Genomic DNA, 27,093 nt, shown 5'->3' with positions numbered 1-27,093 from the left:
CCTGAGGGGGTCCTGGGTCTTCCTGGCCTCACAGCTTGACTGTATAGTTGCGACCTTCCTTTCACAGCTGCTCCCATTGCACTTCTCAGGTTCTTCCAAAGCTGGCTTCCACACCCACTAGGGGCTTTATCCTGGTGACCTTTCCATAGATTAGGGAAAAAAGAAGCAGCTTTTGCTCATCTGTGGAGAGTCAAGGTTTCCAAGGAGCAACAACTAGGACTATTCAGATCTCTGGGAGGTCACTGAGCCAACGGTGCAGAGCGGCCTGAGAGCAGGACTTCAAGGCCTGGGTCAACCTCCAAGGCTATTTTGAGACTGTGAACAAACCAATCCTATGTTATGCATCTACGAGTTTCCACAGAAACATACGTTCCTAGAATGGAACCACTGGAGGCTTTAAAGTGATGAGTTTCATCCATATCGGTGAATATGAAAATTTAACTTTATGTATCAGTCTTGACCGAGTAATTTCATTCTATTTGTATTTAGGTACTTTACAGAAAAGCACCTAAAACATTTGTAACCAAGACATACCAATCAATAAAAATCTATTCAATGCACATTCAGGCACTGGGGCAGATACAGAGCTCTGAGAAGTCAGCAATGCTTGGGTATTTCAAAAAGCAGAGACAGAACACCCATAAACTGTTTCACCTGTCAGCACGCCTGTAATAAAATCTTTCCCAAGAAAACTGGCTTTCCAAATCCAAAACCTCTTCTGCTCACTATCTCCTTGGCCATGGGTTCATCATTCTCTCTGAGGCTGACTCTGATGGATTCATATGCTTGCCCTGGATACTGGCCTGGAACCAGCCGGGATTTCTACCAGGTCTCTGTCCCCCATCCTGAAGATCAGTCAGGCCCTGAGATACCCGTTTCTGTACTATCTAGGCAGCGCCCTGAGGAGGTAGTGTTCTAGAGTAGGTGGGCAGCCACCTGGGAACAGGATTTTCCTGCATGCTCCTTGGTGCAAATTGCATGTCTCCCGGGCCCTCTCACTCATCATGCTTCTGATGTGTCCCCACCACCTCTAGTCCCACATCATATTTCTCCTTCATATTCCCTTCCTTTTCACAGCCTCCAAGAACCTCTGCCACCTCTAACCCCCTGGACACACTCCTCCCTCTGCACCCCATCACTCACGGAGCTGTGTGCTTCCCTCCAAGATGGTCTTCCTCCTTGTCTACCCCTTACCTTCCTGACCCCTCCTTCCAGGGCACCAAGGCCTCTCCAGAGCCATCTGCAGGAGCTTGTGACTGGCCTCCCACCTCCGTCCTCTCACCTGCTGTAGCTGGGCAATGCTCCAGCATGCTCCTTGTTAATACCCTTCAGGTGCTCCCTGTGCCCTTAGGCAAAGCTGGAGTCCATCAGCCAACAGGGCCCTGTGTGCTGTGCCTTCTCCACACTCCCACTCTACCTTTCCTGAATGTATTTCCTCAAAGTACCCAGGACCTGCCAGCTCTGAATTCTCACTGTTCCTGGATCATGTGTATATGATCTTCCTGAGGCCAGAGAGTGCTCCCACAGGGCATGAGCACCATGGCCTGCTGTGACTCCCAGTGGCTTCTTCCCTAGACTGTAGCTTCCAGAGTTAGCATGTCTGTTTTTTCCTGCTGGATTCTGGTTGTCTAGTGCCTGGCATATGGTGAATGAGTAAATGCACAATGAATCTTCACCTATATTTCCTGCCTCACCCTACTGCATTTCAATCCCAGCAATAGCATTTGCAGTTTGTAAAGGCAGGCCTTTGCTTCTGAGAGCCTCTCAGCCCTGTAAGCTATGACTTTACTTCGACCTCTATTGAATTCCTACATTCCTCCTACACCCAACAAAAATTCCTTCTTCATCTAAACATTCTCAAATTTCCCCAGCTCTAATTTGTGATTTATTAGTTGAATTGAATCCAAGATTGAATAAGAGACCATAGAGGGAGAGAGGGCTCTGAGCCCTGTTCCTTGGATCACATTACGTATGGAAGCTGGGGAAATACTGCCCCAGTCCTGCTTTCTTCCTGGAAATTCCCATTGGCCTGATGAAGCCTAATGGGTTCCCCAGGGATGCGGATGGAAATACTTAATGCTCTATTAGGGCATTTAGAAGACTGCAACACCACACTCACCACTGGCAGAATTGGCCAGCCTGACTCTCTGCATCGCCTAGTAATGTTATGGCAAGCCAGGCTCCTATTGACTCCAGCGAAATGGCACCAAGTCTGAGAAGACAAAGAAGACACTCAGAGACAGCGAATGAGACATAGGGTTTATTGGGGGAACTTACATACAGGGATGGTCCAGTGGCAGCGGGCTGGACAAGAGAACCACCACTGTTTGTAAAAAACATGCAGTTTATATAGTATTTTCACTTAGCACCCTCCACCTAGCAACCACCATGTAACCCAAAACAAAAGGCTTTGATCCCCTGTACAACCTATGTTCCAAAAGATGGCTGGGGGTTCAGGTGTCCTTCACAGTTAAGGTATGAAACTCCAGGTTAGCCATTCCCAGATTTCTTAGCTTGGGACTCCGAACACACATTCTTCGTAGACCATAATATCATTCTCAGTGTATTTGCTTAACTTGTTATCTTGTTATTGCTGTCAGGTGCATCTGCCATAAACATTTCCTCTGTGTATAGTATATAAGGCCTTGCAGGTGCTGCTTATAGCCAGCAAGTGCCCAGGACTTTATATCATTGCATCTCTTCTCCCTTCCCTTGGTTAAAATAATTGCCTGAGGCCCGGCTACAGTTTGCACTCTCGCAAGCATCAAACCCTGGTGCTTCTGAACTTGAGAGATGGCAAGGGAGGGACTGTACCATTTCAAAATCCAGAATCTGTGTGGTAAATACTCTGTGGAGTGGCCTGATATACTTCGGCTGGGCTGACAGAGAGCCAACCCGTGCAAACATGCAGAGGTTAAAATAAAGCAATAAAATGAAGGCATGTGCATAGTGATGACAGGACAACCAAGCTTTATTAAAATTATTCTGATATTATTCTTGGTAAACATATTTTTGAAAAAGCCAATTAAATTTATATGAAGAAAAAAGAATATTAGATTAATTTATTTTCAAACTATACTTTGACTATTGATAATTTTTTTTTTACTTTCTGCAGATAGGTGCATTTCTCTTCTTATAAAAAGAAAACAAGAATTCCATAAAGCTGTGTTTCCTAGGTGAAATGGTGGGGCATTACCACTGTGCAATGTTTAAAGTTTGACCATGAAGGTTGAGGATTCCTCTTGGTGTGTTTAGAGTTTAAAATATTTGGATTTCAAAATTAGAAGATAATTATATAGAAGCAAGGAGTGCTGCATGGAGCTTCGATATTAAATAAGCTATCTTTAGAGACATTTGGGATAATAACCTGGCGCCCATGCACAGAGGACTGACTTGACCAATAACTGCCATCAAGCACTGGGAAAGCATTTATAGGTAAATCCTCTCCCAGGTGGGGAAACAATAGTGTGAGGGCTGACAGGTATAGCAAAGGGACTCAGGGATTTGCATTGACTTCTCCTAGCAAAGTGACCTCAGTGTTTTGCATCTTCTTGTGTCAATGAAGCAGGAAGCTCTCAGCCAACATTTGTCCGCTTTTCAGTGTCCTCTGGATTGTTCCGCAGCCTCAGCTTAGTTTCCAGCTTCTGCTTCCATTCTTCTCTGAGCCTGAAAATAGAAGCCAAACACACACAGATGGAGCACTCATCTCCACGGCTGTTGGTTCAGGAGAGCTTTCTTCCTCTCCTGCCAGCCGCTGAAATTACGTGTATGTGTTCAGGTTTTAAAAGTCATACAGAGGGCCGGGCGCGGTGGCTCACGCCTGTAATCCCAGCGCTTTGGGAGGCCGAGGCGGGCGGATCACAAGGTCAGGAAATCGAGACCACGGTGAAACCCCATCTCTACTAAAAATACAAAAAATTAGCCGGGCGCGGTTGTGGGCGCCTGTAGTCCCAGCTACTCGGGAGGCTGAGGCAGGAGAATGGCGTGAACCCGGGAGGCGGAGCTTGCAGTGAGCCGAGATCGCGCCATTGCACTCCAGCCTGGGCGACAGAGTGAGACTCCGTCTCAAAAAAAAAAAAAAAAAAAAAAAAGTCATGCAGAGGACATGCAAGTTTAAATATATATATTTATAATTTACTCATATTTATTTATTTATGTAAGTGTGAGTAAACAGGTTCTCATTTTTGTTAAAAGTACTTAATCTTACTTCTCTGAATTTTCCTTTGAAAATGTATTTAAAGTCAGGGAGAGTAAACCTGTCAGTCTAGACTTCTTTACACAGCAAACCTATCTTTCAACGGCAGAGGTGAAATAAAGATATTTTTAGACATACGCAAACTGAAAGAAATCACCAGCAGACTGTCACTATGTGACATGTTAAAGGAGTTCCTTCAAACAGAAGGAAAGTGACACAATATGGAAATCTGGATGTACACATGGAATGAAGAGCATCTGAAAAGCAACGATGTGGTTATATATTAATACTTTTTAAAACTACTTAAATCTCTTTAAAAATAGCCCACTGTGGTCAGGCACAGTGGCTCATTCCTGTAATCCCAGCACTTTGGGAGGCCAAGGCGGACAGATCACAAAGTCAGGAGTTCGAGACCAGCCTGGCCAATATGGTGAAACCCCGTCTCTACTAAAAGCACAAAAATTCCCTGGTCATGGTGGTGGGTGCCTGCAGTTCCAGCTACTCGGCAGGCTGAGGCAGGAGAATTGCTTGAACCTGGGAGGCGGAGGTTGCAGTGAGCCGAGATCACGCCACTGCACTCCAGCTTGGGTGACAGAGTAAGACTCTGTCTCAAAAAAAAAAAAAAAAAAAAAAAAGAGCCCACCGTTGAAAGTGAAACTGTTAATGATGTACTGTGGGGTTATAGCATATGTAGAAGTAAAGTTGTACTTTGTACAATAGCATAAAGGCCAAGAGGGGAGAAATGAGAATATACCATTTTAAGGTTCTTATGCTACACAAAAAGTGATAAAATATCACCTGAAGGCGGGCTGTGATAAGTTAAGGATGTGTACTATATATCCTAAAGCAACCACTAAACACAAAGAGCAATAGTTAAAAAGCCAACAGAAGAGATAACATGAAATCATAAAAGGTACTCACTTGATCCAAAACAAGGCAGAAAAAGAGAGAAAGGGAATAAACAACAGATGAGAGAAATAGAGGACACATAGCACGATGGTAGATTTAAAACAAATCATACCAATTAATGTTAATGGTGTAAACAATGCAATAAAAATGCAAAGACTGTCAAATTGGATTTTTAAAAGACAATATCTAAATATATGCTGCTTATTAGAAATCCACTTTAAATATGAAGACAAAATAGGTTAAAAGTAAAAGGACGAAGAGATAGTCCATGCTAAACCTAATTAAAGAAGGCTGGTGTGGTCATATTAATATCAAAGTAGTTTTCATAGCAAAAAATATTACCAAAGAGAAAGAGGGTCATTTTGTAATAAGGGGGTCAATTCATCAAGATGATATAACAGTCTGAAACATTTATGTACCTAATAACAGAATTTCGAAATACATGAAGCAAAATGTGATGGAACTGCAAGGAGAAGTAGACAAATCTGTAATTATAGCAGAGATTTCAATACCCATCTTTCAATAATCAGTAAAACAAGTATACAAGAAATTGATAAGGATATAAAACACTTGAACAACACTATCAACCAACTTGATATAGAATATTTATAGAATATTCTCCCTAACAACCGCAGAACACACATTCCTTTCAAACATACATGGAATATTTACGAAGATAGAAAATATTCTGGGCTATAAAACAAGTCTCAATAAATTTAAAAGAATTCAATATGTTCCCCATCTGCAACAATTAAATTAGCCTTAATAACAGAAAGATATCTGGAAAGTCCCCTAAATATTATGAAACTAAATAACAAATTCTAAATAACCCATAAATCAAAGAAACAACCATAAATTGAAATTTTAAAAAGTCAATTATAATAATATCAAAAATACAAAATAGAGGTAAATCTGACAAAAGATATGTATGACTCATGTGCTGAAAACTGCAAACCATTGCTGAGAGATATTAAAACAGACCTAAATAAAGGGACATATATATTGTGTTCATATATCAGATACTCTAAATATTGTTAGGACGTCATTTCTCCCTAAATTGACCTAAAGATTCAATTCCATCCCAATCAAACCAGCAGGCTGTTTTACATAACAGAAATTGACAAGTTGATTCCAAAATTCATATGAAAATGCAGAGAACCTAGGATAACTAAAACAACTTTGAAAAAGAAGAAAAAGTTGTCAGACTTACACCACCTGACTTCAAGAATTATTGTAAACCTAAGTAATCAAAACAGTGTGACATTGGTGCCAATGGACAAATAGATCAATGGGACAGATGAGTTATTAATTTTCAACAAACGTGCAAAGACAATGTAGCGGAGAAAGGATAGTCTTTTCAACAAATGGTGCTGGAACCACTGGATATGCAAAAAAAGTGAACTGCAGTCTGTACCTCACATTATATTAAAAATTAAGTCAAAATATATTATTAATCTAAATGCAAAACTTAAATTCATAAGACTTCTAGAAATAAAACAGAAGACAATCTTTGTGACCTTGGGATAGGCAAAGTCTCCTTAGAGACAACAAAAGCAAAATCTATAAAAGAAATTTTTCTCATAAATTAGACTTGATCAAAACTGAGAACATCTCTGCAAAAGAGTAAACCCAGAGAAAATGAAAAGAAGACAATGATGAAGATGAGAGAAGAAACTAGCAAAATAGTTCTTATCTATTAAGGAGATATGGATATCAATTCAAACAGTAAGAAAAAGAATAGAAAGGAATACAGAAAAAGGGAAACCGTAAAGCACTCTAAGTAACTAAGATGGTAGAAACAAGCCAGTTACAATAAATGAAAAAGGACTAAACTCACCAATTTATACTAAAATATGTCAGATTAGAAAAACATCCAATCCAACTATGTCCTTTTTTTTTTTTTTTTTTTTTTTTTTTTTTTTAGAAAGTGGGGTCTCTGTTGCCCAGGCTGGAGTGCAGTGGCACTGTCACGGCTCACTGCAGCCTTGACCTCCCAAGGCTCAAGTGATCCTCCTGTTTCAGCCCCACTCCTCCTTCCCCCCCAGTAGCTGGGACTACAGGCTCGTGGCAGCATGCCTGGCCAATTTTTGTATTTTTTATAGGGACAGAGTTTTGCCATATTGCCCAGGCTGGACTCAAACTCAAGTGTTCTACCTGCCTTGGTTTCCCAGACTGCTGGGATCACAGGCATGAGCCACCGTGCTCAGACAATGAGGTGCTGTTTAAAAAAGACACATCTAAATTATAAGGACAGAGATAAGTTGAAAATAAGAAGACAGAAAAAAGATATATAAGGCAGATGCTAATAAAAACAAGATTGGTTTGGCTATGTTGACAGACTTAATATAAAGTCTGTTAATACAGTTCTAAAGTCTGTTGATAAAAAGATCTTCAAAGAAAAAATCATCAGGGATAAAGTCACTGCCTAATAATAAAAAGGCTCACCTCACCATGAAGATATTACACTTCTGAACATGCATGCACCTAATAAAATAGCCTCAAAATACATACAGAAAAAATTAATGGAACTACTTGGATTGTGAAGAGGTGGTGAGCAAGAAGGGAAAGGGAAATTGCACTCTTTTTTTTTTTTTCAAAATAACATTGTTTAGAAAACCTTTATAGTAGAAGATTTCAAGCATATAAAAAAGTAGAGAAACTAGTAATAAAGAACTCCCCTATAGCTACTCCCCAGCTTCCCCAGCTTAAGGCTGATCTCCTTTCCCACATCTCCCTTCTCCTGCATAATAAACAAAATAACTGTATTTAGCTATTTTGTCCTTAAAGTTAATAACTCTTTCAAAAAGAAACTACCTTGCCATTATCACACTTAAAACATTAACAGAAGGTACACGATATCATGAAATAAATATTTCATTGGTTGACAACTTCGAATGTCTTTTAATGTTGAACGTTAGGTTGGTTGAATCAGGACCCGAATAAAGTGCATACATTCCTATTTGTTGCTATATCCTTTAGGTCTTCTTTAATCTGGAAATTCTCCCTCATCTTTCCCCTTCCCTTGCAGTTTTTTTTTTTTTTTTTTTGAAACCAGATTGTTTGTTCTGGAGAGTAGGCACAGTTTGAATTTTGCTGACTGTATTCCTGTGTGACTCTAACCCATTCCTCTGTCTCCTGTATATTCTCTTAATTAGTGGCTAGCACTAGAAGTTTGATTATTTTATTTTATTTTATTTTATTTTATTTTTGACATCACCGGTGATATGATGGACGGCCATCAAATCTGTCTGGTTGTATCTCTCTTTTTTTGATGTTAGCAGATATTAATGATCATTAGATCCAATTTACTTTCGTTAGGTGTTGCCAAATGTCAATAGCTTCTTTCTACCCGTTGCTTTTCACTTGTGTTTGGAGCCTGGAGCCATGGGGGAGGGGCCCTGCAGCAGGAGCTGTAGTACAGGAGACATGAAGTCACTGCTAGAAAACAGGACCCAGAGCAGGAAGGGTGTGGGGAAGAAACAGGCAGACTTAGCCTCCAGTCCTCTTGTCTCCTGTTGACAGAACCTAGCCAGAAGCTGAAGGACAAGGTGATTCAAGGACTAGAATGGGAAGAAGGGTCAGCTGAGGGAGGAGAATTAATGGCGATGGGGGTCAAAGCAGATCAGCCTGGCAGGGAAGACAGGAATGGGAATGAGTCCTGGACCAAAGTAAGTAGGCAGCAAAGACCCATCTAAGAGCCAATTCCACGGTTTTCTTGGATCCAGTCAAGCATGCTTTTCTTGAGCACCTATTATATATCCAGTACTGCAGTACGACTTTGGAGAATACACAAGTGATATATAAAAATGGCGCTTTCTCCATTCCACAAATAGGGCAAGTTGTTCCCTTGCCTCAGGGTGTTTGCACATGGCATTTCTTCTGCCTAGAATGCTCTTGTCCATTCTCCTACCTTTGCTCAACTCTCTTCCCTAAGAGAGGAGGTTGGGGGGTGCCATCCTAGTTCCCTGGAGGGCTGGACCTCAGCGTGTGGGCTGCCAACTCCAGCATGCCAACACATCTGCACAGCAGCTCAACAAGCTGCTGGTGCCCAAGGGCCAAGTGAACCAGCTCTGAAGCTGGGGACCCAGAAGACTGCAGAAAAAAAACGCTCAGACCCTGTAGTGGGCAGGTGGAAGATGGCAGCATCTGTGTCGCCTCCCTGACCAGTTCCAAAATGGGGGAGGTTTGTGCACACCCCTGTGTGCATCGGTAGCCCAGGTGCTCCATCTGCTAATGAAAGAAGATGATCAAGTTTGCGCTCCCTCTGCCCACACTCAAAGGGCAGTAACTCACCAGCATCCCTCTTCCTTCTCTTAGTGTCTCTTTCTCCATGATTAAAATAGCGATGAGGACACTGAGACCCAGGGAGATTTGGTTGCTCACCCCAGGGACCCAGAAGGATGAGCCCAGGCAGCTCCTGCAAAGTCTCTGCTGTTCACCGCAATTCTGAGCTTGTTCCCACCCTTGCTCACTCTTGCAATTTTGTTTTCATCTTGTTTTTCTCCTCCAAGGGATATCTTCCTTTGGCGTATTGCTGCTGCCATATTAGAGCCTGGATTGTTAAATGGGAGTGCAGAAGAGGGAGGGGAACTAACATTCCTGAGCCCTGACCTTGAGTTTGGCACCAGGCTGGGTGTTGTCGGTACATTTCCATAGTCAAGCCTCCTAACAGCCCAATGATCGGGGACTTTATTTTCCATTTTGCGAAGGGACAACATAGAGTGTTAATTAGAGCAGCGCCTCTGGAGCCTGGCTACCCAGATTCAAATCAGAAGAGGGCAAGGAGAACAAATAAGTTAAAGTCTTCTGCCATCCTTTCGACCAAAAAGTTTACATCCTTGCATTCTTTTGTTATATGCATAGATACTGCGTGTGTGTGTGTGTGTGTGTGTGTATACATATATATATATATTTTTTTTTTTTTTTTGAGACAGAGTTTTGCTCTTGTCGCCCAGCCTGGAGTGCAAAGGCAAGATCTCGGTTCACCACAACCTCCGCCTCCCAGGTTCAAGTGATTCTCCTGCCTCAGCTTCCTGAGTAGCTGGGATTACAGTCGTGGCCACCACACCCAGCTAATTTTGTATGTTTAGTAGAGACAGGGTTTCTCCCTGTTTGTTGGGCTGATCTCAAACTCTCGACCTCAGGTGATCCGCCTGCCTCGGCCTCCCGAAGTGCTGGGACTACAGGCGTGAGCCACCACGCCAGGCCGCATGTATATATTTTTAGTATTTTAACAACCTGCACAATTTGCTTCAGAGGCTATTTTGTTCACCCCTTGGCTTGTGCGTCTCTTGTAGCCTTTGGTTTCTGCATCTTCCTCAGGCCAATTTCACTTCACCTGAGGCCTTTTGCCTGCTCCCCAGGGAATGCACACATGGTACAGGACTCTGAGCGGCCTAGCCTGGGGGATGAAGATGGCAGGAACTGCAGAAATGACTGGCCACCCAAATCAGCTTTCTATGCCCTACTACTGTACTTCAGCAGGTGGGGTGGTAGTCGGGAATAAGGCTGAGGAGGTCTCTGTAAGTGGGAGGCTGGGTTCCCCTCTAGGGTTCAGGAGGGGCTTTGGGAAGGCAGCAGTGAGTTTACTGCCTGTGAATTAAGGCACGTCGTCAGTCCAGTGGCCGTGCAGTCATGGGCCCTGCCGTCTGGACAGCACACAAGGTCTCATACTCCCTTACCACACATAAGCCATGGCCTCCTCAGACAGCTGGCTGAGCTGTTCCCTTTGAGGGGACAGAACTCAAAAGGGCGGTCCCTCCCTGCAGCCCATGATGGCTTTCTGCAGTGTGTGTGTGAGGGTAGTGAGCCTGCACTGCTTCCACAGCAAGGTGGCCGTCCTTTCCCACGGGAGTCAAGTCACTGCACTCCACTGCTCGGCAGACTCACTGGGCCAGAACAGGGATGCACATAAGGAGAGACCCCGCCTTCCCCTCCAGGAACCACGCAGGGCATCTTGTGTTTTCACCCAAATGGGCGCTAAGAACCGGGCACTGCTTTCTTTGCTTGATTGCTTTTCACAGACACAGTGTTTGCCCCCCCGCCCCCGCCCCATTTACTGTAACCCTCATGTGCTAGAAGGTGACATGGTGACAGAGAGGATAGAGTTTTCCAGTTCATAAAGATAAGAATTAAAGGACTGTAAGCATGGAAAATTAAAATAATTACCTCCTCTGAGATGCCCATCTGGCATTCTTCTGGGGAAATTAATTTTGCTCTTACAAAACAGACAAGATAATAATGGCTTGAAAGTCAGTGAAAGTTCATCGACGGTCACAAAGGTACCACTGGTGCAGAGGTTGATAGTAGGACAATTGTGTGGGGGCTCAGGGAACTCTTTGTACCTTCTGCTTAATTTTGCTTATAATTTAGAACCTGAAACTGTTGTAAATTATAAGATGTATTTTTAAAATGAATTAATTCTAAAAAGTAGACAAACAAGCCACATACTTTCTCAGTGCGCTTCTTCCCAGACGATGTTCTTCCGATTCTCGGTAGTAAGTCTGTTTACCAATTTCCCTTTCCCAGAAACGCTTGAGATCATGGCAGGTGTTCCGGCAGAAGACCTCCCGACGGGTGTATTGATTGTTCATCCCCTAAAAAAGAAAATAGCCATACAAATAACCAAAAAACATATGAAGAAATGCTCAACATCATTCATCATCAGGAAAATGTAAATTAAAACCACAATGAGATACCATCTTACTCCAATCCACCTTACTCCAATTTGACTGTTTAAAAGTCAAAAAACTAATAGGTGTTGGTGCAGATGCAGAGCAAAGAGAACACTTATATGCTGTTGGTAGGAATGTAAATGAGTACAACCTCTTTGGAAAACAGTATGGAGATTTCTCAAAGAACTGAGAGTAGATCTACCATTCGATCCAGCAATTCTGACTACTGGGTACCTACCTAAAAGAAAAGAAGTAATTATATAAAAAAGACACCTGCATGTGTTTGTTTATCACAGCACAATTCACAATTGCAAAGATACGGAGTCAAACTAAGTGCTCATTAACTGATGAGTGGATCAAGAAAATGTTGTGTGTGTGTGTGTGTGTGTGTGTGTGTGTGTGTGTGTGTGATGGAATACTACTCAGCCATAAAAAAGAACAAAATAATGTCTTTTGCAGCAACTCGGATGGAACTGGAGGCCATTATCCTAATGAAGTAACTCTGGAATGGAAAACCAAATACTGTGTATTCTCACTTATAAGTCGGAGCTAAGCCACGGGTTCATAAAGGGTTTATAAACAGAGTGGTATAATGGGTATTGGAGACTCAAGGGAGAGAGGTTGGGGATAAAATGTCACTTATTGGGTGCCATGTACACTATTTGGGTGACAAGTGCACTAAAAACCATGACTTAAACACTATACAATTTACCCATGTAACAAAAACCCACGTGTACTCCTAAAGCTATTGACATAAAAAAATAGAAGCTGAACCCCCATAAAACATGATCCCTGAGACTCCGCAGGGTATAGGCATCCTGACCCTGCTGTTGATGTGAGGATACCTGGCCAGCCACAGGACCTCTGCAAGTGGGAGGACAATGGTGGCCTCAGTGCTTGCTGCTGGCTGGTTGTCAGCACACAGTGAGATGTGAGTGCAAGCCTCCCACAAGCTGGCACCTGGCAAACGCCTCTGCCCTTCCTTCCTCCTCACAGAAGAATCATTTCTCAACTTCCGGCAGCAGGAACATGCACCAGGAATTTTGTGAACCTAAGTCCATTTCGTTATCACAACAGCTACATGAGATGGCCATGACCTTCATCATCTTCTAGGTGAGACATTTGAGGAGTGACAGGCTTCAGACTTCTGAAAGTTTCCAGGACCTTTACTGAAGGGGTTTATCAGAGAAAATGGTTCCAGTGCCTGACACCCCCAGGGCAAGCTGCTTTGAGGTGTATGTGTTTGTGTGCGCATGCACACGTGTGGGCTCTTGTGTGTGGAATTATACATATCAGACACTCAAAATGCTCACTTTTTTACCTGCAGAAACTGCTCGACTTTCAGACCAGCTGAGTGGATACAGTAGAAAGCTCAAAAGCAGGGACTGCAGAAGCTCCTGTCTGCTGGTGGGAACCCCTGCAGAAGAGTATGGGGAGATGGGAGCCTGGAGAAGCTGGCCTGGCATGCCCCAGAGAGAATTTGGACCTGATCCCAGGAAGGGCTTTCAGTGGGGAAATGGTGGGTCCAGACAGGCATTTTGCCAGATGTTCTGGGGGCAGAGACTGGAGAGGTGAGAGCGTATGCAGGGGGAGAAGTGACTGGGCTGCTGGAGGAGCCCAGAGAGATGCTGTGACCAGGGTGGGAGGGGCAAGAATGATGAAGAGTGGACAGATTCACAGGAAACTCTGCGTGGAAAATGAAGGAGAAGGGCTGTCAGTGGGTACTGCCCTGGCTCTGCCTGTGCACAGATGGGAAATGTAGGAGGAGGAGGGCTATGGGGAGTGGGCTCAGGCTGTGCTGGATGGATGGAGTTTGAGTTTCCTGGGTGCCGACCCCCAGGGGGAAGCAAGGAGGGGTGCCTGACACATGGGTCTGGAACTCAGCATAGAGATCTGTGCCACAGGTCTCAGAAAGACAGACCGGGACAGTGGGGCAAGGTAGAAGGAGAAAGGGGTTTGAAGCCAGATGTTCACTCCAGACCTGTGTTTCCACTGCCTTGATGTGCCGTCTATTTGTCACATGGGTTCTCCTGGCCTCAGTTTTCTCATCTTTAAAATTTCTCTGAAGGCCAAGTTTGACTCCAAATGTGAAAGTGTTCTGCAATTTATAAAGTTCTGAATAAATGTAACCGATGAGCTTGGTCCTCGCCCACTGATTTTTCTGACTGTTGTCTGGCATAGGGAATCATTAGTCCAGCATAGGGACATCATTAGTCTGAGCTAATTAAATGTCATTGAAAACCCTGAATAACTGTGAATCTTTATTTACACACAATATTGAGTGTGTGGCTTCTTGGGTATATGACAGATTCATTTATCTCTATCCTTGATCTGTTGGCCACCATTTAGGAAAGCTTGGATGACAGTAGAAGTTCTTAAGTTGAACCATGTACTACGTACGGCCATGCCCAGAGGAGCACTGGGTAAGAGCGTTTGTCCTATATTCTTTCACTTCTCATATGTCAGAGATAAGCCTCACCACGCCCACTCACTGGGAGGTGTCCCACATGTGTAAAATGGGAGATACATGTTTTTCTAAGAAATAGCAGAGCTCCCTCTGGGTTGAAGAGTGACATCCATCTCTACCTCCGTCTGCATAATGGTATTTTACAAACTAACTAGCTGTGTGTGTGTGTGTTTTGCTGGAAAATGCTGCTGACACAATGGTGAAAACAAGTAAAATCTCTAAGAAAAAATGCATTTCACTTTTTTTTTTTTTTTTTTTGAGACGGAGTCTCGCTCTGTCGCCTGGGCTGGAGTGCAGTGGCCAGATCTCAGCTCACTGCAAGCTCCACCTCCCGGGTTCATGCCATTCTCCTGCCTCAGCCTCCCGAGTAGCTGGGACTACAGGCACCCGCCAACTCGCCTGGCTAGTTTTTTGTATTTTTTAGTAGAGACGGGGTTTCACCGTGTTAGCCAGGATGGTCTCGATCTCCTGACCTTGTGATCCACCCGTCTCGGCCTCCCAAAGTGCTGGGATTACAGGCTTGAGCCACCGCGCGCGGCCGCATTTCGCTTTTAAACAAACTACCTTGTCTTAGCTTGTTTTAGTCATTGTCCTTACTATGGGCAGAACTGTAGTGGCTACTATCACCAATTTTGTAGCTTCAAGGAAACACAATTAATGATAAGTTTAGAAATACACTTTTAGGAAAAGATAAAAATAAAGCAGAAAGAGGGGATTAAATATGTTTAGGCCAGGTGCAGTGGCTCATGCCTGTAATTCCAGCATTTTGGGAGGCTGAGGCTGGAGGATCACTTGATCCCAGGAGTTTGAGACCATGCTGGGCAACATACAGATATCCCGTCTCTACAAAAATAAAAAATAAAAAATTAGCTGGGCGTAGTGGTATGTGCCTGTGGTCCCAGCTATTCAGGAGGCTGAGGTGGGAAGATTGCTTGAGCCCAAGAGGTCAAGGCTGTAGTGAGCCATGTTTGTATCACTGCACTCTAGCCTGGGGGACAAAGTGAGACCCTGTCACAAACAAACAGACAAACAAACAAATATGTAATACCCCATCCTTCTTCACTCTAAAGGGCTGACACTGGGATAAGACAGGGCCCTTCCTCAGGGGACTTCAGATAACAGGGAGTGAGGCACTGGCACTGCATATGATAGGCACTGAAATGGGACACACAAGGAGGGTGCCCTGACCTGACCAAGGCTTTGGGGCTCCTTCTAGGGGGAGGGACTTGCAGGATGAATGGACAGGAGCACCCAGGGTGCAGGAAGTGGTCTGTGCAGAGACCTGCAGTGGGAACCTTGCAGAACAAAGAGTTGCAGAAACAGATTGGGGATTGCCTGAGGTCAGTTGCGGGAGGGGACTGAGGGCAAAGGAGCATGGGGGCTCTTTTTAGGATAATGGAAATGTTCTGTGTCTTGTTTATTAGTTATTTATTTATTTTTTAAGAGAGAGTTTCGCTCTGTCACCCAGGTTGGATTGCAGTGGCACGATCTCAGCTCACTGCAACCTCCATCTCCTGGGTTGAAGCAATTCTCCTGCTTCAGCCTCCCGAGTAACTGGGATTACAGGTGCCTGCCACCACCCCTGGCTAATTTTTGTATTTTTAGTAGAGACAGGGTTTCACCATGTTGGCCAGGCTGGTCTCAAACTCCTGACCTCAGGTGATCCATCTGCCCCCACCTCCCAAAGTGCTGGGGTTACAGGTGTGAGCCTCCGTGCCTGGCCTATATCTTGTTTATAATGTTGATTATATAGCAGTATACAATTGCTAAAACTTACCAAACTCTATATTTTAAATGAGTGAATTTCACTACACATAAGTTATTCCTCAGTAAACATAGGGGAAAAGCTTCTTCTGTCTTTGGACTAGAAGTTCAAGTTCCCTGGGCTGGGCACGGTGGCTCATGCCTGTAATCCCAGCACTTTGGGAAGCCGAGATGGGTGGATCACTGAAGGTTCGAGATCAACCTGTCCAATATAGTGAAACCCCATCTCTACTAAAAATACAAAAAAATTAGCCGGGTGTGGTGGTGGGTGGGCGCCTGTAGTCCCAGCTACTTGGGAGGCTGAGGCAGGTGAATGGCGTAAACCCAGGAGGCGGAGCTTGCAGTGAGTCAAGATCGTGCCACTGCACTCCAGCCTGGGTGACAGAGCGAGACTCCATCTCAAAGAAAAACAAAGAAGTTCAAGTTCCCTGGCTCTAACCTACCGGGAGACTCTGTTAGCATCTTGTCATTAGGGTTTAGCCCATTTCTTCACAGGTAACGTGTATTTCTGTGAGTATTTGTGTTTCGATTTCCTAGTGTCTACAGTGAAGACAACTGCTCCTCTTAGTAGAAGTGTGATGAGGAGACTATCCATAGTTGGAAAGCTCTTGATAAGTAAATAGCTCTATTCCTCTGTATCCCCTCAGCCCAAAACGCCATCCAACCTTGTGCTTGAGAGAATTCGTGCTGCTGCGTCCAGTCAATCAGCACCAACTTGGACGAACCATAACCTCTATAACCCTTAGGAATTTTACTTCACAAAATCAACAATTAATGCTTACAGAGAACGACCGCATGAAGGGCTGTGAAGACATTGATTCGGTCAAACCAAATGTGTCGCACTTGACCGCCTGTGAGGCATCTGTGCTGCCCCAGGAGCCAACTCACATTCGGCAAATCGACGGGAACAAAGGAACATTTGTCCCTTGTGAGCCTTAACGCTGTGCCAGCAATTTGATTTCCCAAGTCTCAGTTACCCAGAGTATTAAACTCAAATTGAGAAATCTGAGAGCTGCTTTTTTAAAAGAGGCTTTTGGCTTACACTGAGTGTGCTTGTGACTCTTGGCTAGGATGGTTCAATGCACACCAGCTGACTGTGCACACCACTCACGTACTTCTTGCCTATTCAACACCTGAGAGCAAGTATTTCATGATTATTTTTCACATATCCAAAAGTATGTTTAACCACCTTTCACATTTTTCTTTATGATTGGGGCTTGAAATAGAACAGAAGGGTTCCAGATCCAAGTAAGATGGAGGAAGTACACCCTAATCTGTCTCTCCAAAGAATGCAGCCTGGACAGAATGTGTGGTGCGGCTGTTTGAGGACTCTGAAAAGTAAACAGCAGCAGGTAGATTAGGGGAAAACCCCCAGAATTCCAGTTACCATTGAACAGTGCTAGATTTTCTGTTTTTACTCTGGTATCCCCCGTTTAGACTCAAGGCAACCCAGAAGTGGGAACAAGGATAGAAAGAGCTCTGAGAAGTCCTCTGGTGCCGGGGAGAAAGGGAATTGGAACTCTCACATTGCTGGTAGACTGCAGGATGGTACAGGTATTATTGTGAAAAACAGTTTGGCAGTAGTTTCTTTTCTTTTTTTCTTTTCTTTTCTTTTTTTTTTTTTTTTTGAGAAGAAGTTTCCCTATTGTTGCCCAGGTTGGAGTGCGATGGCGTGATCTTGGCTCACTGCAACATCCACCTCCCAGGTTCAAGGGAGGGTATGACTGCAGAGGCAAAGCATGAAGGAACTGAGGGGAACCTGATGGAATTGTTCTGCATTCTTCATGGCGGTGGTTACACGAAGTTGTATGTATGTTAAAATTCATAGAACTAGGCCGGGTGCGGTGGCTCACGCCTGTAATCCCAGCACTCTGGGAGGCCGAGACGGGTGGATCACGAGGTCAGGAGATCGAGACCATCCTGGCTAACACGGTGAAACCCCGTCTCTACTAAAAAATACAAAAAACTAGCCGGGCGAGGTGGCAGGCGCCTGTAGTCCCAGCTACTCCGGAGGCTAAGGCAGGAGAATGGCGTGAACCCAGGAGGCGGAGCTTGCAGTGAGCTGAGATCCGGCCACTGCACTCCAGCCTGGGCAACAAAGCGAGACTCCGTCTCAAAAAAAAAAAAAAAAAAAAATTCATAGAACTGAGTACACACAAAAGAATCATTTTTTACTGTGTGTTAATTTAAAAATAAAAACTTTAAAAACGGAACAGAAAATGCTTTTGGTAAAATGCATTTTGACTGTGCTGATTTGATAAGATTCAGGCATGGAGAAGTCTCAAAGATTATTTACTGTCACTGAGACCCCAGTGAGCCCTGCCACCCAATTGTCCTGTGAACCAGCAGCACTGGCATCACCACGGAGTTGGAACAAGTGCAGAATTTATCAAGGCCCAAATCGGAATCAAACCCTGCATTTTCATTTCATCCCCAGAGGACTCCTGTGCATACTGCAGTTTAAGCAGCTCTGCTTCAGAATTACAAAGGCCGAAGCTAAGGTACAGCCTCCTCAGTGCTAGTCTCCCGAGAAGCCCACTGTGGTCGAGCATCTCTATTTGAACATTCCTTGAGGGTGTTCGTTCCTTTGGGGTATTGGCATCTCACAGTCCATATGTACTATTTTTCTCAGAGGCTGGTTAAGTGGACAGTGGCACCGATTTCCGGCTTTCTCACAGTTTAACTTGTTTTGATTGCATCATCGAATTATATAAATTAGGTATAGAAAAACCCCATTAGGATTTGTGAGTCATTCCCAAGCAGATGCAAGCAAGGGAATTCAGGGGGAAAGCTGAATCCCAGCCGCTGAGAAAGACAGGTTTACAGGCTTACAAGGGGCACATCCACTTCCCTTCCCGCCGAAGAGTGAGACGAACCTCCATCAGGCTCCCCCATCCACATCAAGTTCAACATCCTTTACCTTTGCGATGAATCTGCTGCTGCCTTGATGTGTTGTAACAGAAGGCAAGTATTGTAACTCCTGTTTCCTCAGCTCTGGGGCTCTCAGAGGCCACGACCTGGTCCTGAAACCTCAGGGTCTTAATCTTTTATATGCAGAGGGGAGGAGTTACAGAAATGCCTTTGCCTGACAAGGTTACACACACCAAATTAGCACTAGAATCATAGAGATCTTAAGTGTAAAACAGTCCCCATCCCCTGCTCCCTCTGCCCACCCCAGGGGCAGGTAAGCTTCTGCTCTGGCAGGTTCTACAGAGGCCATGACTTGGCTGGAAGTAAAGTTAATGTTTAGAACATGCCCCGGATCATCTGTGAACGTGAATCCTTAGTGCATCAGGCCAGGCTGCCCTTTGCGGCCCAGGGGATAAAGAAGGCGGGATGGTGTGACAAGTCACACTTCTGGGTCACCTTACAGGATGACTTAGCGAGGCATGTTGTTCTTTGGAGCCGCTAATCCAAGGATAGAGCTGGGTGGGGACATTTCACAGTATGCTCAGTCCTCCCCTAATGGGGACAGGAACAGTGACCGTTTTCCAGTAAAAGGCATCAAAACAAAAAGTGAACCAAACTTTCACTTCTCAGTTGAAAATGCCCTTTAGGTATTTCAAGGAGCATGGCATGTTCTTGAGTGAAACTTCTGGGGTGGTCCCCTGTCTGGAAACAGACCCAGTTCAAGTCATCATCACACCCTGCTTTGCCACTAATAAGCCTGCTTCTGACTTAGGTTACCGGAGTCGCAGTGTTCATACTAAGGGCAACACTGATATCACTGGAATATAATTAAAGGCAACAAAAATACCCATTTTGCTTTTTGTTTTTTTCTTCTGATAAATGTTATAACACAAGCAGACAGAATAGGATAAAAATGTTGTTTAAATATTTTTACTGTAAATTTAAATACCCATTTCCTCTTTAAAAAATTCACAGTGAAACTGAATATTTAATAGGTAGAAGATCATCTTGAAGGATTGGATTGTTTTGTTTTTGTTTATTCAGTGACATGCTAAATGCTAGGAAAGTCTTTTTCATTACACTAGATTCCTTAAACTTTATTGAAGCCGTTAGCAAGTCCTCCAAGAAAAAGCTTATAAAATTAAGCTTAAGTGTTGCTACTCCTCTTGGGCTCACAAATGATCGAAACGAAAAACAAAAACAAAACAAAACCCTAATCCACCAGCAGGAATTTCATAGCCTCCATAATTTGTTTACTTCAAAGCACAAACATTTACAATTTTTCCAGTTCAGCTGAATTTTGAATCAACAACTTTCTGAATTTCCAAATTTCCTTTCTGTTTATAATTGATTTAATGGACAGAGACTCCTACAAGGATCTTCTCATTTAGACTGAAGCCAAGTATCTTATTTAGAGTTAGAGTATGTCTTTAATCCATGTTACCCACAGACTTTCTCTGAGAAGTTTAAGAAGACTCCAGAGACAGAAGAAAATTTCTCTGTGGGGGTAGGAGTGGGCCGTGGTTGATTCTGTGTCCCCGTAGCCACAGTTGTTGACTTGGACCTGTTCCTGAGGTGCTCTCTCACATTTCAGGGTTTACAGTCATATAGGAATGGAGGGAGAGATGTTTAGCACAAGGTCCCTCCTGCTCTGACACCAGTGTTGTTCACATTATAGGCTAGGAAGCATTTAAAATTGTACTTAAAAAATCTCACAGCTTGGGAGGGGCCTGGGTGATAATAGAGCATGACCATTTCCCAATTTAGCAAGCTCCCATCTAGGTGTGTGTGTGTTATTTTTGCAAAGTTTTATATTTTCCACTTCATGGCTTGATTTCAAATAATTCTGATTAGCTCAAGCTATTTACCCCACTGGAAACCAAGCTCCTACCTAATGACAGGGATCCCACTAGAGGAGGGAGCTGTAATAAACTAAGTGGACAGGCCCTTTGCTTCCGCAGCTAGCCCTGGCAGTGTCAAGGTTCCTTCGCTGATGCCCAGACCCCTGTGGAACAGGAGCCCCTTCCTAGCACGCTTCCTGGACAGTGGGTGTGGTTGCATTTACTAGTACTTACAGACATTTCTGGCTCCCCTCCCTCTTCTGGACACAGAGAGGACTGCTTTACCCGACTTCCCTGCAGGGCCATGGGACCGGCTCTAGCAAAAGCCTGGAAAGGAGGCAACTTGTCCCCTGGTGTGAGATTTTCCATGCTTGCTCCTCCTACTGCTGTGAACCCCAAAGCCTCAGGTTGCTGGAAGATTGCATAAGCCTGGGACTGAGTAAGACCTTGGATGGCCCTGAAACGTTGGCTGTAAGTTTTGGGAACAAAAAATAAACTGCCACAGTTGTATGTTTCAGAAAACTTGGTGTTGCCTATTATGGCATCATAAACCAGCCTTTCTGACTGACACACATATATATCAAATATAATTGTCAAAAACTAAGTATGCTGTGGCTGAAACTTTGTAAGATTTGTGTTGCTGCCATGGCAAAACTCTGTCTCTACTAAAATACAAAAATTAGCTGGGTGTGGTGGTGGGTGCCTATAATCTCAGCTACTCAGGAGGCTGAGGCAGGAGAATCGCTTGAACCCGGGAGGCAGAGGTTGCAGTGAGCCAAGATCGCACCATTGCACTCCAGCCTGGGCGACAGAGTGAGACTCTGTCTCAAAAAATAAATAAATAAATAAATAAATAAATAAATAAATAAATAAATAGATTTGTATTGTTGCTTAGTTTTAAAATTAACTACTATTTTGCCTGTTGATAAGGGAGTGTCAAAGGAGAAGGGTGCTTTTAATGGTGGGAGGAGGATGCTGGTTACTACCCAAGAGCCACTGTCTACTTCTTTCCTGTGACTCAATCTCAGTTTTGCTTGGGTAACCCACCCTTCTTCACACAGCCACGTGCTTCACTGAGCCAGTCACGACAGTCCATGGGCTGGTGACACAACTCGAACTAAGGTGCTGGTTAAGATTTCCCTTTCCTAAAAAACACATGTTGGGAGTAGTCTTCCTTCTCCCTTGGATTTTGTTGTGTGGAAATAGTGCAGTCATGTTGGGACCACAGTGGGAGCTAAACCATCGCTGAAACTGGCAGAGCGGAGAGACAGAAAAACCCATGTTAGTGATGACATTGCTGAGCCACTGAATTCACCAGCCCCCAAGGCTCCCAAACTTGGACATTCATGGTAAGTGTGAGAATTAACTTCCTTTATAGTTTAAGTCAGTTGAGATGTTCTTTTACAGTGGCCCTTGAACAACGTGGGTTTGAACTGTGCAGGTCCACTTATACATAGATTTTCTTCCACCTCTGCCACCCCTTAGACAGCAAAGTCAACCATTTCTTCCTCTTCCTCCTTCTCCTCCTCAGCCTACTCAATGTGAAGGCAATGAGGATGAAGACATTCATGATGATCCACTTCCACTTAATAAATAGCAAATATATATATTTTATTGTATTTAATTAATTTAATTTTTAAAATATTATTGTTTTTTAATGAAGACATTTTATTTTATAAAGATTTACAAAAACAATTCTCATTCTATTGCCCAGGCTGGAATGCAGTGGCATGAACATGACTGACTACAGCCTTGAACTCCTGGGCTCAAACAATCCTCCTGTCTCAGCTTCTTGAGTAGCTGGGACAACAGGCCTGTGCCACTATGCCCAGCTAATTTTTGCATTCTTTGTAGAGATGTGGTCTTGCTATGTTGGCCAGGCTGGTTTTGAACTCCTGGCCTCATGTGATCTTCCCATCTTGGCCTTTTAAAGTGTTGGGATTACAGGCATGAGCCATTGTGCCTTGCCAATAAATTTTATCTTCTTTATGATTTTCTTAATAACTTTTTTCTCTATTTTATTGCAAGAATATAGTATATAATACACATAACATACAAAATATGTGCTAATATACTGTTTATGTTACCAGTAAGGCTTTGGGCCAACAGTACACTTTTAGTAGTTGAGTTTTGGGGGAGTCAAAGGTTATAGGCAGATTTCGACTGCATGGGCCATCAGTACCCCTAACTCCTGCATTATTGAATGTCAACTGTACAATCTTTCTTCCTGGGATAGAATTTATTCTTTTATTCTTTTTTTTTTTTTGGAGAGGGAGTCTCGCTCTGTCTCCAGGCTGGAGTGCAGTGGCACGATCTTGGCTCACTGCAACCTCTGCCTCCCGGGTTCAAGTGATTCTCTGCCTCAGCCTCCGAGTAGCTGGGATTACAAGCGCCCACCACCACACCCAGCTAATTTTTGTATTTTTAGTAGAGACGTGGCTTCACCATCTTGGCCAGGCTGGTCTTGAACTCCTGACCTCGTGATCCACCCTCCTTGGCCTCCCAAAGTGCTGGGATTACAGGCGTGAGCCACCACGCCCGGCCTAGAATTTATTCTTTGTCCTTTTCTCTGCTTTCTGGATTTTCTTTTTCTTCTTTTGCTAGTAAGGTATCCATAGAGACTTAATCAAATAGGCATATTGAAAAGGGCATAAACTTTGTCCTGTGACTAATGAGCCCATGCTAGTTAATTGGTTTTGCCAAGACCTAGCTTATTCATTGTAAAATAGGAATGTTAAAACTTGTAGAGAGTTATGATAATATTAAGCAGTTGTTTTTATGAGTATTATAAATAACAACTAATATTTACTAACTCTTTCTAGGTGTCTGGTACTGTTCTAAGCTATATACATATACATGCACACCTCACACACAGAATAGTCCTATGATATGGGTACTATTATCATCCTCATTTCATAGATAAGAAAACTGAAACACAAATGGGTAAGCATTGTAGCTAAGATTTTGTGAATAGTGACAGATTGGCCTTTGAATCCAGCAGCCTGACTTCAAAGTCCTAATCCAACGTGAGCTTCAGCATTTAGAGTTAATCCTGTGCTTACAGGCTACACCCAGACTCTTGTGTGTCTCTGCCCTTGTACTTCCACCATCTTTTCCAACTGCTAAGATACATGAAGAAGGGGGTTGAGATCACATACAAAGTTCTGAGAGTTGCTATAGTTTGGATGATTGCCCCCCAAAACCTCATGTTGAAATTTGATCCTCAGTTTTGGAGGTGGGGCCTAATTGAGAGGTGTTTGTTTCAGATCCCTCATGAATAGATTAACGCCCTGTCTCCAAGGTGAGTGAGTTCTCACTCTATAAGTTCCCACAACAGCTGGTTGTTAAAAAGATTACCTCTTGCCCTGCCTCTTGCTTTCTCTCTTGCTATGTGATCTCTGCACACACCAGCTCCCTTCCACTATAAGAAGCAGCCAGAGGCCCTCACCCAATGTGGATGCTGGCACCATGCTTCTTGTACAACCTACAAAACCATGAGCCAAATAAACCTCTCTTCTTTATAAGTGAACCAACCTCAGATATTCCTTTATAGCAACACACAATAGACTAAGACAGGGGTTATCAGACAAGATAAGACAAGATGACAGTCTGAAGGATAGACTTCCCACAGGACATCTCTTGGGAGCAGAGTCACCAGTGGTATAGCAGGGGAGTGCACACAGGCTTTGTTTAGAGTTGCTTTTTTGTTCGTTTTCAGCTTTGTATTTTGGAATAGTTATAGATTTACAGGAAGTTGAAAAGAAATGTACAGGGAGGTCCTGTGCACCCTTCCTCTAGTGTTAGCTTCTTGCATAACCATAGCACAGTATCAAGAGCAGGAAATGGACATTTGTACTATCTACAGGGCTTCTTCAGATTTCTCACATGCACTTGTTTGTGTGTGTGTGTGTGTGTGTGTGTGTGTGCATGTATAGTTCTATTCAGTTCTGTCATATTGTAACCAACCAGTGGGTTCATTTTGCCTGCTGCTTAGATAGAGCTGATTTGTCAAGACGGGGAAATTGCAATAGAGTTTAATTGCAAGAGTTTTATACACATAGAGCTAGCTAAACGGGAGACTGGAATTTTATTATTACTCAAATGAGCCTCCCCAAAAATTTGGAGGCTAGGGATTTTCAAGGATTTTCAAGGATGGTTTTGTGCGCAGAGGGGTAAGAAAGAAGGAATACTAATTGGTAGGGGATGCAATCAAAGGGGTGTGGAAAATGGTCCTCATGTGCTGAGTTGGCTTTTGGGTGGGGCCACAGAGGAGTTGCCAGTCCAGGAGGAGCCATCCAGTCACTGGAATGCAAAAGCCTGAAAAGATATCTCAAAAGGCCAGTGTTAGGTTAGACAATAGTGATGTTAATTATGGGAGTATTTGGAGAAGTTGTAAATCTTGTGACCTCCAGAATAATGGCTTGTAATTATTTAGCTATCTTAGAAGAATTCAGGCCTCTCTTGTAATCTGGTGGCCTTTCATGAGTTTTACAAAAGAGGTTTAGTTTTGGGAAGGGGTATTATCATTTAAACTGTAAACTAAATTTCTCCCAGAGTTAGCTTGGCCCATGTCCAGGAATGAACAAGGGCAGTTTGAAGGTTAAAGGCAAGATAGAATTGGTTAGGTCAGATCTCTTTCACTGTGGTAATTTTCTCACTGTTATGAGTTTTGCAAAGGCAGTTGCAGTATGCATAGATTTGTGTATCTATTGCAGTCAAGCTACAGGCCCATTCCATCACAAAGGTCCTTCTGATTGCCCTCTTAGAGTCATAGCTTCTTCCCTCCCTCCCTTTCTCTACATCCTCTAGTAGTAGTTTCAGGGCACAAAACTACAAATCTGTGCTCTGTAACATTTTAAGAATGCTATATAAATAGAATCCTACTGTGTGTGACTTTTTTTTGAGTTTGGCTTTTTGCACTCAGCATAATTTCCTTGAGATTCATCCAAACTGTTGCATATATGAATAGCTTGTTCCTTTTTATTGCTAAGTAGTATTCCATGGTGCGACTACACCAGTTTGTTTAACCAGTCACCTGTTGAAGGATGTTTTGGTGGTTTCAAGTCTTCGAGTATTACCAATAAAGCTGCTGGGAACATTCATGTACAGGTTTTTAGTGGACATAAGTTTTCCTTTTCTGGGATAAACACCCAAGAGCTCAATTACTGGGTCATATGGTAAGCACATGTTTAGTGTTTTAGGAAACTGCCAAACTATTTTCCAGAGTGTCTGTACCATTTTATATTCCCATCCTGCATATATCCTGCTTAATATCTTTCTTTTCACTTGTCATGTTTTGCTTTTTAATAAACTTGCTACTTTAAAATAATTTCACATTTAATAGCAAAGTTTCAAGAGTAGTACATAGAATATCCTTCACCAAGATTAACCAAATATCATTTTGCCACCTTTGCTGTAGCATTTCCTGACTCTTTCTCTGTCCCTTGCTATACCCACCACCTGTCTATCCATCTAGTTCTGTTTTTGAGTCGTTTGAAGGTAAGTTGCAAACAACAGGCCTTTTTACCACAAAATTCTTCATTGTGTATTTCTTAAGAACATTACCTTATATAACTACCATACGGTGATCAAAATTAGGAATTTTAACAAATATTATCTAATATACAAACACTTTTCAGATTTGATGCAACTTATAGCAATTCTTTTTCCTGGGATTCAATCCCAGATCAGACATGGCATTCACTTATCATGTCTCTTCAGCCACTTTTAGCTTAGCACACTTCCTCAGCACCCTTTTTTTCTTTTGTGACACTGATGTTTTTAAAGATCACAGGCCAACACTTTGTAGGATGCCTCTCAATTTAGTTTTGGTTGATGTTTCATCATTACTAGACTCAGCCTGTGGATTTTGGGTGTGAGTGCCACTGAAGAGACGATGTTTCCCATTGGGGCGTCCTCACCGGAGGCGTAAGATAGCCATTTGTTCCTGTATTGGTGTCAACACTGATCACTTGATCAAGGTGAAATCTACCAGTTTTCTCCCTGTAAAGTGACTATTTCTCCCTTCACAATGAATAAGCATCTTGTGGGGAGATGTTGTGAGACTGAGCAAACACCTTGTTGCCCGTCAAACTTTCAGACTCTAGTTTTAGCATCCACTGATGATTTTTGCCACCAACAATTTTTATTATGATGGTTACAAATGTAACTTTCCTTTATTTTTAACTTACTATTTTTTAGAGATGAGATCTCACTCTGTCACCTAGGCTGGAGTGCCGTGGCGCTATCATAGCTCACTGCAGCCTTGAACTCCTGGGCTCAAGGGATCCTCCCGCCTCAGTCTTCGGAGTAGTTGGGACTACACGTGTGCAC

At 43.3% G+C, this 27,093-nt stretch overlaps 1 protein-coding gene across 1 annotated transcript; it reads right to left on the bottom strand.

Moving 5' to 3' along the window:
- Positions 1–2,247: 2,247 nt before the first annotated feature.
- On the bottom strand, positions 2,248–11,739 carry FAM240A (family with sequence similarity 240 member A). Its single transcript, XM_001113985.5, is given in 2 exon segments — positions 2,248–3,666; positions 11,555–11,739. Coding segments are annotated over 2 exon segments (276 nt in total). The 3' UTR covers positions 2,248–3,575.
- Positions 11,740–27,093: the final 15,354 nt, after the last annotated feature.

This window comes from Macaca mulatta, chromosome 2 (assembly GCF_049350105.2).
Source record: "Macaca mulatta isolate MMU2019108-1 chromosome 2, T2T-MMU8v2.0, whole genome shotgun sequence".
In the NCBI taxonomy this organism is placed as follows: domain Eukaryota; kingdom Metazoa; phylum Chordata; class Mammalia; order Primates; family Cercopithecidae; genus Macaca; species Macaca mulatta.
This window is presented reverse-complemented; position numbering and strand designations above follow the sequence as displayed.